Genomic DNA, 18,855 nt, shown 5'->3' on the forward strand with positions numbered 1-18,855 from the left:
TGGCAACTGCTGCTGCCCTGATCGCCCCTCAGAAGTAGATTGGGGCTGGCAGCCGCTGCTCACACCTACTGATAGTGCCAAGCGATCAGGACCAGCACTGGGCCCTGGCAGTGGGTGTGAGCAGCGACTCCAGTGCTGCCTGCGGGTGCGAGAGGCGGCTGCAGGCTCCAATCGCCCCTAGGAGCAAGGGGAGGTGGAGAAGCCCTGAGGGGTGATCAGGGCTGGTGCCGGCAGCAGGTGTGAGCACCAGGCAGGGTACTGCAGTGCGCAAGAGCAAAGAATTTTCAGTAACCAACAGAGGCTTGCCCTGATGACAGCCCCCACTCACCTTGCTCCACCATCCCGTTGCGGCCAATGCCCTCCATGTTCTGTGCGTGCCCCTGGTGGTCAGTGCACGTCATAGTGACTGGTTGTTCGGTTGTTCCGCTGTTTAGTCTATTTGAATATTAGGATTTTATATATATATATAGATTGTGGGCTTAGAGATTATTTCTCTCTTTTTTTTTGGTGTTGACACATGTTACCTTTTCTCCATTCAGCACATTTTTAAAACAACTCTTTGGAATGTAAAGTTTCTTTACAGTCATTACAGTTTTATAAAAACACTAGAGGCCCAATGCACAAAATTCATGCAAGAGTAGACCTTCCTTCCCCCAGCTGCCGCGTTGGCTTCCCTCTGGCACCTGGGACCCGGGCTTACCTCTGGCCATCAGCATCCAGGACCCGGGCTTCCCTCTGGCTGCCGGCAGGCACCCACGACCCAGGCTTCCCTCGCAGGCCCAGCTTCATCCAGAAGATCATCCGGAAGGACGTCTGGTATAATTAGCATATTATGCTTTTATTATTATAGATCTTTGAAGAGACTGGATAACTTGGTTTTTAGTTTTTCAAATGCTGCAATTGTTTTTAAGTTTTATATTTTATTTTAGGTCATATTGATGCTTTTACTTCAAAGCTTTTTCTGCTAGAAGAAATTACCTCAGAAGAATTAAAAGAAAAAATTTCAGCACTCAAGTAAGAAAGTTTATTTTGTGGTAGTAATTTTTAAACTTGTTAATATCACAAATTTTCTTTATTTCTAAATACTGGTCAAGTTTAAATCCTTCCATTTTCAAAACGTTTAAGCCTTTTATACATTGAAGCTTCTCCTGACCCAATTTGTGATCTATCCATATTAATCTCAATCTCCAAATTAAACATAATGCCAGTGGCACCAGTCTTTCTACTTAAGACAGAGGAGGCTGGAGCAAAGGAGTATCCCATCATCTTGGAAATGCACAGAACCAAATATTGCACCCCTTTTCAGGGATGGGAAAGAAAAGGACAGTCACAGACTCTTAGCTCTCAGGATTGTATATACTCATTTAGACATCCTAATTTCTAAAAGTTTATCCCTCTACCTAGCGTTTCTGTGCATTAGAGTGAAATGAATTTACTGTACTCAGAACAATAAATGCAAAGGAAATAACTTATGGGCATTATGTAATTTGCATCTCCCAAATTTCTAGGAAGGACTGGTGGTAGTATTATCTCCATTTTATATGTGCGGAAACTGGGACTCTGACTTGCCCTGGAGCACACGGCTAAGCTAGTGACAGCCTTGGTAGATAATATATTTGATTTACCACTTAGGATGAGAAATTGTCCTGATTTACACTAGTTGCATAGTTCCAGCCTTGAGGCTTGACACAGTTTTTCAAACTTTATTTCTCTGCTTGAACTTATAAATGTCCACTTCAATTACAAGAATTGCTTCTTTCCAGGGGTAACCTATGTAAAGCTTTTTCATACATCACATTTACATACATTTACATATGTAAAGTTTTTGTGTACATTATTCAACACCTGTCCCACATCACCCAGTGAAAACCATTTTTAAATAAATAAGAAAGGCAATGAATTTAGGTCTAGAAAAGATACTAAAGAAATACCTTATATTTCATTTGTCTTTATCCTGTCCCCTCTCAGTGGCTTCTCTGGCATCACTCAGTTTCTCTCAATTTAAAGTATCTCTCAGTTTCTTTGGAAGCTAATTCAGGACCATCTCTAAAAGGCAAGCTCTTATGCAGATTGGTTCTGCTAAAGACATCTGAACATTTTTAAAAGTTTACTAGAGGCCCGGTGCACAAAATTTGTGCATGTGAGTGTGTGTGTCCCTCAGCCCAGCCTGCACCCTCTCCAATCTGGGACCCCTCGAGGGATGTCTGACTGCCTGTTTAGTCGGACATCCCTCTCACAATCCAGGACTGCTGGCTCCCAACTGCTCGCCTGCCTGCCTTCCTGATTGCCCCTGATTCTGCCTGCCAGCCTGATCACCCCTTAACCACTCCCCTGTCAGCCTGATTGATGCCTAACTGCTCCCCTGCCAGCCTGGTCACCCCTAACTGCACTCCCCTGCAGGCTTGATCGCCCCCAACTGCCCTCCCTTGCAGGCCTGGTCCCTCCCAAATGCCCTCCCCTGCTGGCCATCTTGTGGCGGTCATCTTGTGTCCACATGGGGACAGCTATCTTTGACCACATGGGGGCAGTCATCTTGTGTGCTAGAGTGACAGTCAATTTGCATATTACTCTTTTATTAGATAGGATAATTTGAACATAAAGTAGTGATCTCCCACAACTGCCCTAACAAAAGCCAGTCCTTGGTGATTTTGAAGAAAACTCAGGAAATGGCAACAAAAAAAAAGTAATATTATAATTTACTCAAATTAGAAATAAATTTTGGTATTCTGTGTTTATACTATCTTAGCTGTTTTCTTTGTTACTGAGGGCATTTCTCTTCCTGAAGAGCTATAATTAAGAGTTAGGGGTTTTTTTGTTGTTGTTTAATTATACATTAATTTCTTCCATTTTCTAGGATTTCAAGTTTATTTAATATCCTTCAACACATTCTAAAGAAATTAACTAGGTAAGTATTTTTTGGATAGTTTCATTGATATGTCTGATTTTCTTCAATGAAAATTCAAGAATACAAACTAAATATATGCTGTCAGGAATAAATATAATATAAGAAGATTTGTTTTTTTGTGTGTCAAAGTTGAAGTTGTGAAAATATAACTAAAAAAATATCATTTACATTTTTCTATAAGGCTTATTTTATTGGTTTCCTATTGCTACTGTAACAAACTACCACAAACTTTGTGGCTGAGAACAACACAATGCATTCTCTTACAATTCTGCAAGTCAAAAATCTGAAATCATTTCACTGGACTAAACTCATGTCAGCAGGACTAGTTCATTCTGGAGGCTCTAAGGGGACAATCATTTCCTTGCCTTCATTTTCAGCTTCTAGTAGCTACCTGTATCCCTTGACTTTGCCTCCTTTCTCCATCTTCAAAGCAAATCACTCAAATTTCTGCTTTCCTTGTCACAATTGCAAAGCCATTAACCGTAACATTAACAGTTCTGGAGATTAGAATGTGGCCATCCTGGGTGACCATTATTTAGTCTATCATAGCTATATTGTTCACATTTTCAGGGTAAGGAAGCAACATAGACTAGTGATCAAAAGTCATTAGGTCCATGGCAAATATTAGAATATAGATTCTCCACCTGATCATTTATCAAACTAAATAAGTAAACTTGTTACATGAACTTTTGTGTTTTTGTGTTATACCCTTACCAAAAGATAAACTAAAAAACAATTCGAGAGTCTGGTCAAAAATCTCAAAGTTCTAACTCTACTACTTATGAAATGATAGTGTTGAGTTCAGTTATTTTCTAGGTACTTTTCAGTTCTCAGATTCTGTGATTCTGTAGCAGGATTTTTATTTTATATATTCTGTTATTCATATAAAACACAATGCTTATACATGAAATTTTTAAAAATTTGTTTATTTCTTTATTGTTGAGAGTATTACAGGTGTCCCCCATTTTCTCCCTCTTTGTCCCTCTCCACCCAGCCCCAACCCCACCCCAAGCTTTCACCACACTATTGTCTGTGTCCATGGGCTATGCATATATGTTCTTGGCTAATCTCTTCTTATCCCTCCCACCTTCCTCCCTACTGATATATGTTAGTCTATCCCAGTGGTCGGCAAACTCATTAGTCAACAGAGCCAAATATCAACAGTACAACGATTGAAATTTCTTTTGAGAGCCTAAAACCGACTTCTGCGCATGGGCCACGAAGTTTCAATCGCACTGTACGTGCACGCTTGCACGTGGTATTTTGTGGAAGAGCCACACTCAAGGGGCCAAAGAGCCGCATGTGGCTCGCAAGCCACAGTTTGCCGACCACTGGTCTATCCCATGTATCCATGCCTTTTGACCCATTTTGTTTGTCATTTTATTTTGTTCATTTGATTCCACCTATAAGTGAGATCATGTGATATTTGTCTTTCTCTGATTGGCTAATTTGCATAACATTATACTCACCAGGTCTATGCTGTCACACAGTATAAGAGTTCCTTTTTACAGCCGCATAGTACCATAAACCCTTGATTTTGTGGACTTCAGATTTAACAGACAAAATTTCCAGTTCATATGTCATATGTGAAAATTAACACCCTAATGATATTAAAATGCTTTTAACAAGATTTGCTTATAATTAAATTAAAAGGTTTTTTGTTATTGTTACTAATTCATTGTTATTTTTAATAAATTTTTGCATATAAGCCATATATTGGGAAAAATACTGTATTAATTTCACTGATGTAAATACATATTACATATTGACAGCTATCTTCTGCAAGAACAATGTTCAGCAAATGATTAGCATGTGATCAATTAGCACAGGAGGTAATTGATTCTGTTGTGGCATGGCGTGACTTTCTGCAGCAATTGAATGCTTGCCAGCAGATGTTCCCATATGCGCTATGCCATGCCCTAGCTGTATGCATTTGTTTTTTCACTAGAGGTGACTGGTGAATGCACACATTTACTAGACCTATTCAATATAAATTTAAAATTACAGTAATACATGTAGAAAACTTTTCAGTGAAACTAAACTTTTCATACATATTTGATTTTAATTACACAAACCTGTCTACATAAGTAAAAACAGGTAAACTAATTTGTCAATTTTTTAACATACGTATTTGGAAAACTTACTTTATTATATAACAGACTTTGGCTTTAACAGACACCCCTTCACCTGAATTAGTTCCTTATAGCAAGGTTTAGCTATATTCCATGGTGTAAATGTACCACAGATGAGTGAATAACTCATCTACTGATGGGCACTTTGTCTGTTTCCAGATCTTAGCTATTGTAAATAAATATAAGGGAGCATATGTTCTTTCTGATTGGTGTATCGGGACTCTTAGGATAAATTCCCAGAAATCGGATCGCTGGATCAAAGGGCAGTTCCATTTTCAATTTTTTGAGGAAACTCCATACTGTTTTCCACAGTGTCTGCATTCCCACCAGCAGTATACTAGGGTTCTTTTTTCTTCACATCCTCTCCAGCTCTGTTATTTGTTGATTTATTGATGGTAGCCTTCTGACAGGTGTGTGGTGATATCTCATTATAGTTTTTATTTTCATCTCTCTAATTATTAATGATCTTGAGAATTTTTTCATATGTCTCTTGGCCATCTGTTTGTCCTCTTTGGAGAAATGTCTATTCACTTTGCTCATTTTTAAATGGATTGTTAGTCTTCCTGGTGTTGAATTGTATGAGTTCTTTATATATTTTGGAAAATAACCCCTTATCAGATATGTCATTCGCAAATATATTCTCCCATACAGTGGGTTCCATTTTCATTTTGTTGATGGTTTCTTTTGCTGTACAGAAGCTTTAGTTTGGTGTTGTCCCATTTGTTTATTTTTTTCCTTTGTTTCTCTTGCCCTAGGAAATGTATTTGCAAAAATACTGCTACATGACATGTCTGAGGTTTTACTGCCTCTGTTTTCTTCAAGGATTTTTATGACTTCATGGCTTACATTTAAGCCTTTTATCTATTTTGAGTTTATTCTTGTGTATAGTGTAAGTTGGTGGTTTAGTTCCTTTTTTGTGTGTTTTTTTTTTTTGTTGGCGTTTTTTGGCATGTATCTGTCCAATTTTCTCAATACCATTTATTGAAAAGACTATCTTTACTCCTTTATCAAATATTACTTGACCATAATGTTGTGTGTTGATTTCTGGGGTCTCTGCTTTATTCCATTGTTCTATATGCCTGTTCTTGTGCCAGTACCAGGCTGTTTAGATTACAATGGCGTTGTTCGTATAGTTTGATATCTGGTACAGACAGTCCTCGGGTTAGGGTTACGTGGGACTCGTTTTGTGGTTACATCACCATCTCCCATTTATTTATTTTTTAAAAAGTTCCCTCATTTCGACATATGTACATATGTGCATTCTTTTTTTTATTATTTATTTACCACAAGTAAAGGTCAGGAATTGTTATCTTCCTTTTAAATTTTTTTTACTGTTTCACCTCATTACTGCTGTGTATGTGCTCCATGTGAGTGACGTAGGTGCTTATGTAGGTAGGTTCCAACTTACAGCGAAAATAGCCTTACATTGCACCATAGGAACGGATCTCTGACATAACCCAAGGACCTACTGTATTATGATCCCTCCAACTTTGTTCTTCTTTCTCAAGATTGCTGAGGCTATTCGAGGTTTTTTGGATTCCATATAAATTTTTGGAATATTTGTTCTAGATCTTTAAAATATGCCATTGGTATTTTAATAGGAATTGCGTTGTGTCTGCTGATTGCTTTGGGTAGTAGGGACATTTTAATGATGTTATTCTTTCAATCCATGAACACAGTATATGCTTCCATATACTTGTTTGTATCTTCCTCGATTTCTTTTTTCAGTGTCCTGTAGTTTTCAGGGCACATGTGGGAGGCACCTAATAGATGTCTCTCTCATATCAATGTCTGTCTGTCTGTCTGTCTGTCTCTCTCTCTCTCTCTCTCTCTCTCTCTCTCTCTCTCTCTCTCTCTCTCTCCCCCTCTCCTCTCTCCCTCCCCCTCTCTCTCTCCCTCTCCCTCTCTCTCACTCTCCCTCTCTCCCTCTCCCTCTCCCTCCCTCCCACTGTATTTAAAATCAATTGAAAAAATATACTCAGGTGAGATTAACAAAACAAAAATGCCATCAATTTCTGGATCTTAATTTTGTATCCTGCTACTTTCTTTAATTCACTTATTAAATCTAGTAGTTTTTTGGTAGAGTCTTTAGGTTTTTCTATGACATTTTATTATCACTATCTTAGTTTGTGTATTAGTGTTCTACTGCAGATGTAAAAAAAAAAAAAATTACCACAAAATTAGTGTTGTAGAACAACACAAAGTTATTATCTTGCAGTTCTATAAGTCAGAAGTCTAACAGGTCTTCCTAGGCTAAAATCAAGGCATTATAGGGCAGCTTCTTTTCTGTAAGGCTCTGGTGTGTTCTGTTTCCTTGATTTTTGTGTATTCTAGAGGCCACCTGCTTCCTTGGCTCATGCCCCTTTTCCTTCATCTTCAAAATGTCAAAGCCAAATTGAGTCCTCCTCACATCACATCACTCTGACCTCTTCCACAGTCACTTCTGCCTCCCTTTTCTACAAATAAAGACTCTTATAACTAGAGGCCCGATGCATGAAATTCATCACCCCAGTCTGCACCCCTCAGCCCAGTCTGCACCCTCTCTAATCTGGGACTCCTCAGGGAATGTTTGACTGCCGGTTTAGGCCCGATCCCCGGACATCCCTCTCACAATCTGGGACTGCTGGCTCCTAACTGCCCACCTGCCTGCCTGCCTGCCTGATCACCCCTAACTGCCCCTCCCGCTAGCCTGATCACCCCTAACTGCCTCTGCCTGCCGATCTGGCCGCACCTAACTGCCTTCCCCCACCAGCCTGGTCGCCCCCAACTGCCCCTCTGCTGACCTGGTCGCCCCACGCAGCCTGCTGTTCGGTCATCTGTCTGGTTATTTCGGTCATGATGGCCCCTGGCTTTTTAGTATTAGGATGGGCCCACTAAGATAAACCAGGAAAATCTTACTGTTTAAAAATCAACTGATTAGGAACTTGAATTCTATCTTAATTCCCTTTTGCCATGTAATGTAACATATTCACAGATTCTAGGGTTTAGGACATAGGCATTTTTGGGAGGCCATTTATTCATCGTGTACATTGTACTTTTGTGGCACTTTTAAGATACTCTTCTATGGAGCACCTATCTCATTTTTATAAATTCTTTCTGTAAACCAAAAGACACCCTTATTTTTAGTGAAGTTAGTTAAACTATGATTTTCATTGATGAAATGTCAGTCTTTAAAATGTCATTTATTCCTATTACCAAATCAACTATTATTCATTTTCTTATATGGAAATATGAAAGTGATGGTTTGGGAAAGAAATTCTCCAGAGGGTAAGAATAATTTTCTGTGCCACCTTGATCTATATTTATTACTTTTCTGTTTAAAGATTTAATGAAAACATAACTTATCAGGTTTGTAGGCAGATCCTTAACACTAAAGTATGATTAATTCTTATTTTTAATGACGTATTATGGGGGAAAACTGATGTTCTCCTTAGCACTTTTGAGCTAGAAGAATGTAAAATCCTAAGAAAGCACAGTATATTAATCATATTCTTTTAGCTCTTTATGTTGATACACTAAATTCCTTAAAGCTTTCTAAGGGAAAATATATATTTGACTAGAGGCCTGGTGCATGAAATTTGTGCCTGGGGGGATGGTCCCTCAGCCCGGCCTGCACCCTCTCCAATTCGGGACCCCTCAGGGGATGTCTGACTGCCGTTTTAGGCCCGATCACCTCTAGCTCCTAACCGCTCACCTGCCTGCCTGCCTGATCACCCTTAACCTCCTCTGCCTCGGCCCCTGCACCCAGGACCCGGGCTTCCCTCCCTCTGGCCAGCCACAGGCCCCCGGGACCCCTAGGCCAGCCACCTGCTTTCGGTTAAACTTTGATATTTCATCTGCGAGTGAATACAGGGCAATTTAGGAATTTCCTTGAGGCAAAACATGCCCCTCACTGTGCTGCTGCCACTGCCGCCGCCAAGGCCAACGCCACCGAGGCCTGGAAACATTCCTAAAGGGTAAATAGTAATAGAAACAGGAACAGTAAGCTTCGCCCGGGCTGGCCACAGGCCCCTGAGAGCCCCAACAGCTTTGCCCAGGCTGGCCACAGGCACCCAGGACCGCGGGCGGCTTTGCCCAGGCCCCACCTTTGTCAGGAAGGATGTCTGGAAGACGTCCAGTCTAATTAGCATATTACCCTTTTAACAGAACTGATTACTGTGACAGTGGGAATTATAACTAAGATTATGGCCTGTGGAGTTTGACTGTCTGATTTTTATCCAAGCCTTGTACTCAAAACATTGGAGATATTTCTTAACATCTCTAATTCCCGTTTATGTCTAGTACTAGAGGCCCAGTGCACAAAATTCATGCATGGGTAGGGTACCTAGGCCTGGCCGGGGATCAGGGCCAATCAGGGCCTTTTGGCTGCCAGCCCAGGCCTCCCTTCCCTGACTGCCGGCCAGGGCTTTCCTTTGTTCCATGCCACCCCCTGTTGGTCAGCACACATCATAGCGAGTGATCTAACTCCCGGTCAAACTCCCAAGGGGATAATATGCATATATGGCTTTTATATACATAGACTAGAGGCCTGATGCATGAAAATTCATGCACTGGAGTGGGGGTCCCTCAGCCCGGCCTGCCCCCTCTCACAGTCCGGGAGCCCTCAGGGGCGGGAGGCGACCCGGCGATCAGGGGAAGGTGATGCCCCATCACACCTCTGCTGCTGCCACTGCCGGCAGCGCAAGCCTCAGCCGGCCTGGGTTACCTGAGCCTCAGGCGGCCCTGGGTGGCTGAGGGGCTGAGGGAACTGGGGGACTCCGGAGGCAGGCGCACGTAGCAGGCCAGATGGCGTGAGGGTCAATTAGCATATTCCCTTTTATTAGATAGGATAGGGTTAATAATATTATGCTTGAAGGTTTGTTGTGGAGGATTTAATAATAAAATGGATATAAGCAGTACGAGAGTTAACTCATGATAAACATTCAATATATATCAACTGTTATTGTTACTTTTATTTTCGTAGCACCTCATATTGTATTGCAATTGTTATGTTGACTGTTTCTGCTACTTTCTTTTAAACTGCTCAGTGTGGTGAATGTGTCATATTCACTTTTGTATCTCTCTTCGCCTATTACTAGATACAAAGTAGGTGCATTGTTGGTTGAATGAATTAAAATGTTCTGTATAAGAATTATAAAAATGTACATTCATGAAATGTTTTTCTATATAAACGTGTTGTCCATGGATTAGAGAATTAGGCAAACTATTTGTTTCCCATTAAATTATTGAAAACTTACAAAGTGGCTGATAGGACAGTAAAATGAAAATAATTATATATCCTGAACTTTGGAATAAGAATTAAAATTAGTTGCCTAAAAGATGTGAAAATAGTTTAAAAGACTTCTTAAATCTTACTTGGTCATAAAAGTATTTTTAGAGGTGGTATTCCATTCCTATATTGTTTTTTTATTTACTCATAGACCATGATTAAGAAAATGCTGTTGAAATTGACACACTGAGTTGAGTTTCATTATGTGCATTTAGCTTGCAGGAGGGTTCCTACTTGTTGTCCCATGCAGCAGAAGATTCTTCACTCCTGATCTACAAGACCTCTGACGGAAAACTTACTAGGACAGCATACAATTTGCATAAAACACATTGCAGCCTTCCTGCTGTACCTTCCAGTCTCTCAGTTCCCTGGGTTCCATTAGATCCCAATCTATTGTTACCATATCATATCCATCATGGACGAATACCTTGTACTTTTCCACCTAAGTCACTGGGTCCCACAACACAACAAAAGGTAAGATCTTTTTAAAAAAATAAATGTTCCATTGGGTTGTTTATTATTAATCTATTTCACTGACTATATAGCGTTTCACCCTGATGTCCACATTTTCCATATTAATCATAATACCATTGTAAAAACTTCATCCATAGGAAGGATAGATAAAGTTGTATGCTCTACTGAGTTCAGTTGGTATGTCAGAAAACTTTCTCTTTTTTTATAAGCCTTATAACTCAACTAAAGGAAATTATACTAGCTTGCCCGGGTTGGGGGTTGGGAGGATGGCATGAGTAAGGCATCCACATAGTTAAATACCTGTGTTCCTATGAAAAGCCAAGTTATGTTTTTGGTAGTTTTTGTTTATGATACTGCTTCACTTCATTAAATATTTGAGACAATTTCCAGAAGAATACATACAATAAAATTATGATGATGCAATTAAAATTGATAAGCAGGATATAGAAACATATAAAAAAAGTGTTAGTAATTAGGGAATGCAGTGCGCCTTATTAAAAGTACCATAAAACACTCCCTGCCATGTGAGGATACAAGAAGAAGACTACAAACCAGGACACAAATCCTCACCAGAACAGAATTTGCCGGCACCTTGATCTTATACTTTTCTGCCTCTAGAACTGTGAGAAATAAATGTTTGTTTTCTAAGCCTCCTCCCCCCGCCCCCTCGCAAAAAAAAAAAGTACAATAAAATGTTAAAGACTTTGTGTTTTGCTAAGTATTATATAACTCAGTATTTATTTAATTATAATTAATGTTACTCTTTTTATAGAATCCTTCCCAGAAATACCAGTTGAATGATATTTCTCTATCTGAAACTTCTATAAAGCCATGGCTAGAAATACTCTTTACCATGTCACTCATTCTTTATATCATGGAAGAAATTTCAATTTGAGTTTAGTTTTAGTAAAAGTTTTGTTCCCTACAAATATGAATATGAATGTTCAGAAAACAAAAACCCAGTGTATTTTCCTTCCCTGCTGCCAAAAATGTTTGAGTCCAAATCATTGTCTGGGTTCTGTAATCTCTTTAACATGTGTGTCCCAGAACATATATCACTTGTCTATCCTGTAGATGTTTTCCATTCTTGTATTTTTCTTTCTTTTTGAGTAAATATAAGCAGGTCCTTTGAAAAATAGCTGAAATGCAAATGCTGAAGTTTTTTCCATAAGTTAGTGAGTTGGGTGTTTATATGTTTTTCAGTTTTTTAATGTTACTGTTTGAGAAGATCTTTTTAGAAATGAGGACTCCTTACACATTCTTAGTTAACTTTGTCCAAGAAGATCTATAAATGTTAATTAGTTGCTACTAGTGAAAGAATGGAGAAAGTTAGTTGTTAGCATTTTAAGTCATTTTATCTAAAGTCTTGGTTGGCTATTTCTAGTTTACATTTAATATAAGTAGTGATTTTTACAACCTCCTAAAACACAATTTTCTTAACAATAGTAATTAAAAACTATTTTAGAAGGATTTATGTTATTTCTGGAATAATGATTTACTTTTGATTTAAAAAGTCTGATGTTAGTTTCTCAATAATTCTCTGTGGAATGGCTTATTCCTTTCAATAACGACACAATTCTATATGTCCAGGATTTGGCCACATAAGAACCAAGTTAAACAATTCAATAATATATATACTACAGAACACTTTGTTCATTTGTATTTTTTAGGATGGTTCATGCAGCCTGGCTGGTGTGGTTCAGTGGTTGAGTGTCAAACTATGAACCAGGAAGTCATGGTTCGATAACCAGTCAGGGCGTATGCCCGGGTTGGTGGGCTCAATCCCTAGTGTGGGACGTGCAGGAAGCAGCCAATCAATGATTCTCATCATTATGTTTCTCTCTCTCTCCCTTCCTCTGAAATCAATAAAAAATATATATATATATTAAAAAAAAAGCTGCTTCATGCATTCAGTCCAAGAACAAATACTTAATGAGATTACCCAGGGCCCAGTTGTATAGCCTAGCATTAGGTACACTAGAAATTAGGTAACTAATGCTTGGTTTGATTTTTTTCTCCAAGCCCATGGAAAGTTTTTGGCAGGGGTCCTCAAACTTTTTAAACGGGGCCAGTTCACTGTCCCTCAGACCGTTGGAGGGCCGGACTATAGTTTAAAAAAAACTATGAACAAATTCCTATGCACACTGCACATATCTTATTTTGAAGTAAAAAAACAAAACGGCAAAAACACCTGCATGTGGTCCGCGGGCCGTAGTTTGAGGACGCCTGGTTTTTGGTAACCTCTGATACACCTCCCTAATCTAGCCCTACACTGGGTGGGAGTTACCCCACTTTCCTCCCTACTTCCTGCTTAATTAGGCCATAGAAATGGGACATTCTAGTCCAGTGGTCGGCAAACCGCGGCTCGCGAGCCACATGCGGCTCTTGGCCCCTTGAGTGTTCTAACACCACTTCTTCAAAATAGACTCGCCCAGGCCGAAAACCAACTTCTGCGCATGGGCCACGAAGTTTCAATTGCACTCTATGTGCGCGCCTGCACATGGTATTTTATGGAAGAGCCACACTCAAGTGGCCAAAGAGCCGCATGTGGCGCGCAAGCCGCGGTTTGCCGACCACTGTTCTAGTCTAACCAAGGTAGGCACAGATAGGGATACTAGCCTTAATAGCACTAGGAAAAGACCAAAGCTTCAGGAAACTTGGAGAAATAAGACTATATGAAACAGAAATCATTTATTTCATGGTGTAAAAACTCATATAACAAATGTTTCTGCCTCTGATGTGATCCCCTAGTCTCTAGTCTACTTGAATTGAGATATCATCTTCATGTAGTGCCTTAGGCACTAAAACCCTAAGAGTATCCCAGTAGAGCCTCCCTCTGCACAGAGCAAAGCTTAATAGGAGGCTCCCATTTGCTTTTTGTGATACTCCTGACTTCTGCTTCCAGTCCTTTTGCAATGGGTCTATGCCTATCCCTTTTCTCCTTCAACAATCCCTGTAATAAACATTCATTATACACACACACACAATCTTACAATGGAAATTTCAGGATGCTTGCTTTCCTCAGTGATATGGTAGATAACAGATAGTGTGGTCAGTATACTTTTATAGTAAACTAGAGGCCCAGTGCACGAAATTTGTGTACGGGTACAGTCCCTAGGCCTGGCCTGCGATCAGGGCCATCTTCCCCAGCTGCCTGCAGCCAGCCCTGCCCTCCCACTGCCACCCACCCCTGGTTCCCCATTCACCATCGAGTGATCGGAGCCTGACAACCAGGGGGAGGGACTGAGATGTCAGCCGCTCCCGCCCACTCGCCGGCCCTGCACCTGCCATGGGTCGCCCTCTGTGTGTGGGGTGACCGGCGGGGCAGGGGCTTTGGCCTGGCGCCGCCTGCATCCCCTGCCATGCACCCCCGGTTCCCTGTTCATCATTGGGTGATTGGAGCCTGCAGGCTGGGGAAAGAGACCAAGAGGTGGTCAGTGCACCTCATAGTGACTGGTCAAGAGGTCATTCTGGTCATTTGCCATTAGGGTCAATTTGTATATTACCCTTTTATTATATAGGATAGATGCCTGGTGCATGGGTGGGGACCAGCCGACCTGCCCTGATGGGGGCTCCAGAACGGGGTGGGGGTCCCCGCTGGGGTTTGGGGCCGGCCAGGGCGAGGGGCTATGGTCTTTCTGGTCTCTGGTTGTTCTGCCATTTCAGTCGCTGGGCTTTTATTACATAGGATATGCAGTGGGGAGTAGTCTAGATAATCTAAAAGCCATAACACTTTTCTAATCAGTATGTTACAGAAGTTCATCAGATTCAAACAGACAGACTGGCAGACTCAAATATCAGCTCAAGTTTGTCCTTTCTAGTCATCTAATTGTAAACCCAAAAATTCCCCTAAAGGGACAAGATATTAGGTGAGAGAAGCTGGGGTCTGCTTCATTCTTAGTGAGCCAGTAACCCTTTGTAACAATGCTAGTAATATGTCTGTTGGATTAGGAATAAGAGTGTTGGGAGTTCCAATATCACCCATCACTCCAAAGTCTATACTTCACTGGACAAGATGTGAAGGGTACAAAGTGGCTAGGGAAAATAGAGGCAGAGCCCGGCCAGTGTGGTTCAGTGGTTGAGCATCAACCTAGGAACCCAGAGGTCCTTGATTTGATTCCTGGTCAGGGCACATGTCCTGCAGGACACATGGCCTGCAGAAGGAAGCCAGTCGATGATGTTTCTCTCTCATTGATGTTTCTATCTCTCTATCCCTCTCTCTCTGAAAATCAATAAAAACATATTTTAAAAAAGAAAAATAGAGGCAGATATGGACAGGTTCTGGGGGAAAGGTCTCAGGTTATGCAGCTTTGGTCCTTCTCTGTGAGGCATGGCTCTCCATTAACCTATTTTAAAACTTTATGCTCTCTCAGTGGCCAAGGAGATGACAGCATTTCCAGATCTCATCTTTAGAATGACTATAATTAGCAATGAATTGTGTCTTAAGAATATATCTCTGTCTTCCCTAGACAATGAATTATAGCTAGAAAGTGAGGATGAGCAGCAACTTGCACTGAAGAGTAGACATTAAGGCAGAACTAGCACCCCAAAAAGTTTCTTCCCCCCTTCCCTTCTTTCTCTTTTTCCGTCCTCTAGTCTCCGACCATTTTGGAATTTCTCCCCCTTTACCAGCTCTAACCTTCTTGTATTTCCTTCCCCTCCCTTCATAGTTTTCATTTCTCTCGCCTGCCCTTCAGCTTTGTTATGGCAGGCATGTTGCTAAAAAGGCCTGTAATTCCCTCATTTTCTAATTTAACATTTTATCCTCTTCCAAATTTAACACAGAAAGTGGTTTCCCCTCCACTTCTCTTCATCTACTCTGATCTTGAAAATTTAGTACTTTAAAACTTGATGAGATTAAAGCTATTTAGAACCAGCCAGGTGGTTAGGGATTAAAAAATATATAAAGGATCACTCACAAAGAAAGTAATACATGTGGTAATAATACAGAGTAGACTGTACTAGTATATAAATATGTTGTATACATGTTAAACTATTTTCTGTTCTTTGCTTCATCTCTTAGATTAGTGGAACAAGAATGCCTACACACAGCCGCAGGAATCCAGTTTCCACGGAAACCAAAAGCCTGCCTGCTCAGCAAGTTGAAAATGAAGGAGTGGCTCCAAATAAAAGAAAAATAACATAAGGACTCTACCATGGAAAATGAAGAAGAAACAGTTATAACAGTTCAATTTAGAAAAGTTTGAGGGGACACATGCCTAAAAGATCAGTAGACAAGATGAACATTTCTCTTCTAGTGTCCTTGAGAGTTCTTAGAGTGCCTTGAAAAAATATGTTGGCTGTGTGGGAATGTTTTAACTAAAATGTAATGCTATACCCTTAACGCTTGATGTTTGAGGAGAACCTAGATATGTTTTAACATTACCATGTCAGGGAAATATATAGAAAAGAAAATTATTTTTGTAATAGGCCTTTTTCAAAAATTGTAAATAGGAAAATAATTTGCTTTTTTTCAAGAGCAATACTTACCATTGTGTGTTATATTAATTGAGCTATATCACCAGCCTGCTGAGAGTGGCTCAAAAGGTTAAGTCTTGCCACTGTCAGAGATAATTTTGAGCAACATGAAACCTTGTTTCTGACCAGTTGTGACAGTTTTTATATACGATTTTGAAATGATGATTGTTGCAGGTTAATAAAGAGAATACCTTTAAAAACTTAGCAAAATTCCATTGCAGAAGCCAAATTTTAAAATAAAAAGTTCCCTGCCTCTGAAAAGTTAACAATTTTTGTTGGGCAACCATCAGTTTGTTAAACAATAACTTTTATTTTGTTACAGGTTTGATGACCAGTACCTCTATCTCTTGGCACAAATCCCAGCTGAGTGTTGAAATATACTGAAAACAAAGAGATGAGCATGTTTTCCAGAAACATCTCATTATTTCAACCATTAAGGCTAATGTGTGGTAAAACATAAGCTATTTTTCCCTTATCTATACTGATTAATTTAAATTTTCTATAACCATATCAATGAATTTGGAAAAAGACATGATCAGCTGATTTAATGTAGCTAATTTGGTCTTAAGAAGGGATGGACTTATTTTATTTTTGTATTCTTGTGCTTTAATGTCCACTAAAGTTTTCAGAGACATATGCATCATTTGTAAAGCAGGTTTTGTAATCCAAGGCAATATGAGCTTTGGTTTTGTAATTTTTATGTGTTTTATATTAATATTAGAAATTTACAATAATATAAAAAATCTAGAAATTTCTAGATTCCTAGAAATCTTCCCAACTGTGATAAGAATTGAGCATTTTCATCTTCAGTTACCAAGTTTTGTTTTGTTTAGACTTTTGGTCAGTTATAAAATATTTTTATTTAATGAGTAATTATCTGTAAAATTGTTTTATGTATTTTAACATATGATTTCCTCCTCCTCCCATTTCCTTTTTAAAACATTGAGCCTCTTTTATAATGGACTTTTTTGTTGTTGTTTTTTGTTTGTTTGTTTTTTAGCTTTGTCACAGACTCCCATGTCCCAGAAATACTTTAGTTGTGACTCATTTGGCAATTAACCTAGGGAAAGTGAGGGATTTCCTTGGAATTTTCTATTTTAAAAAAACCAGACAATGATTTCTTCAGACTTCTGAATACCAGAAAGTCTTGGCTTTCTTTTTTTTTTTTAATTTACTTTTTACTTAGTAAAATGATCTTGCAAGTGATTATTTTGAAATTATCTTAGCCATACATTTAAGTAACTGTGATAATGTACATAAAGCTAGTGTTAGTTTTCTACTTGTGCTTAATTAAGCCTTTTATAAAACATATATTTGATCATGTCTTGTGTTCTTGTTCGTGATTCTTAGTACTGAGAATATGTAAGTAACAAAATGACGTTGACAGTATGAGCAAAGATTTTTTTTTCTAAGAACAAAACACTCAGTGTTAGCAAGGATGTGATGGGCCTAGCCCATTTATACGTCCATGGTGAAGGTATTATTTATACATACCTCTTGGAAAATATTTAATTCAGTAAAATTTGATCTAAAGTAGGCCCCACTCTCATAGCGTGTATGTATACATATATCACAGTATTTATTTGTTTATTTGACTTACTGTCTTTCTTCTTCAATAGACTCCATGCTCCGCCGGGACAGGGTATATTTGTTTTGTTCACCATTATGTAACCACACCTAACATAAGTGTCTGTCCTGTAGTTATTTAGTAAATATAGCTTGGCTGTATGAATAAATGAATGTGTAGGTGTCAGGGATAGATTCTTTTCCCCAGAAGCTCACATTCCAATGAAGGACGTGATACTGATCTACGTAAGTAAGTGCTCTGGTTAAGTTATATGAGAAAGTCATCTAACTTAGACCTGATAATTAAGGCAGATTTTTTGAGATAAAGGTTGAGCTGAGTCTTTTAAAAATAAGTAGGAGTTAGGCCCTGCCTGGGTAGCTCGGTTGGTTAGAGCATCGTCCCAATATGCCAAGGTTTTGGGTTCAGTCCCCAGTCTGGATACATACAAGAATCAACCAATGAATGCATGAATAAGTGAAACAACAAATCAGTGTTTCTCCTCTCTAAAAATCAATAAAACTTAAAAACAAACAAATAACATGATGAGATATGTGCTTGGGAAACCTCTTGTTGCCATTAGTCTAAGGCAGTGATGGCGAACCTATGACACGCGTGTCAGCACTGAAAGGTCCCAGGTTCAATTCTGAGGCGGCCGCATGCCGAGGATGAAACATTTGCTGTTCCTGAGGATGAAACATTTGTGAAATAATGTTTTCTCCTCAAAGTGACACACTACCCGAGTTATGCTCAGTTTTTTGGCGAAGTTTGACACACCAAGCTCAAAAGGTTGCCCATCACTGGTCTAAGGAATGGAATGGAACTGGGAAAGACTGTAGGAAGAAAGAAAAATTGGAAATGTGTGCTGTAATTAAAAAATGGTAAAGGCCCCGAGTTAAAGCTGTAAGTATAGGGATGGACTTAAGTGATAATAGAAAAATGATAACTCAGTCATATGGTTGGTAGGGAGAGTCAAGTTTGGCCTCATGTTTCTCACTTGGAGTGCTGGGTAAGTGATGGTTTTATGCACCGA

The 18,855-nt window shown here is 39.5% G+C and overlaps 1 protein-coding gene across 2 annotated transcripts in view; it reads left to right on the top strand.

The window, feature by feature from the left end:
• The window catches only part of ICE2 (interactor of little elongation complex ELL subunit 2), a 66,859-nt gene extending 49,890 nt beyond the window's left edge, over positions 1-16,969 (top strand). For both annotated transcript variants that reach the window (XM_008139169.3, XM_054716189.1), the window contains exons 13-16: positions 930-1,014; positions 2,855-2,905; positions 10,522-10,780; positions 15,804-16,969. In XM_008139169.3, coding sequence (XP_008137391.2) covers positions 930-1,014; positions 2,855-2,905; positions 10,522-10,780; positions 15,804-15,926 — 518 coding nt within the window. In that variant the 3' untranslated portion in view covers positions 15,927-16,969. The remainder of the gene's footprint in view (positions 1-929; positions 1,015-2,854; positions 2,906-10,521; positions 10,781-15,803) is intronic.
• The last annotated feature ends 1,886 nt before the right edge of the window (positions 16,970-18,855 follow it).

This window comes from Eptesicus fuscus, chromosome 5, assembly GCF_027574615.1.
Source record: "Eptesicus fuscus isolate TK198812 chromosome 5, DD_ASM_mEF_20220401, whole genome shotgun sequence".
Classification (NCBI taxonomy): Eukaryota; Metazoa; Chordata; class Mammalia; order Chiroptera; family Vespertilionidae; genus Eptesicus; species Eptesicus fuscus.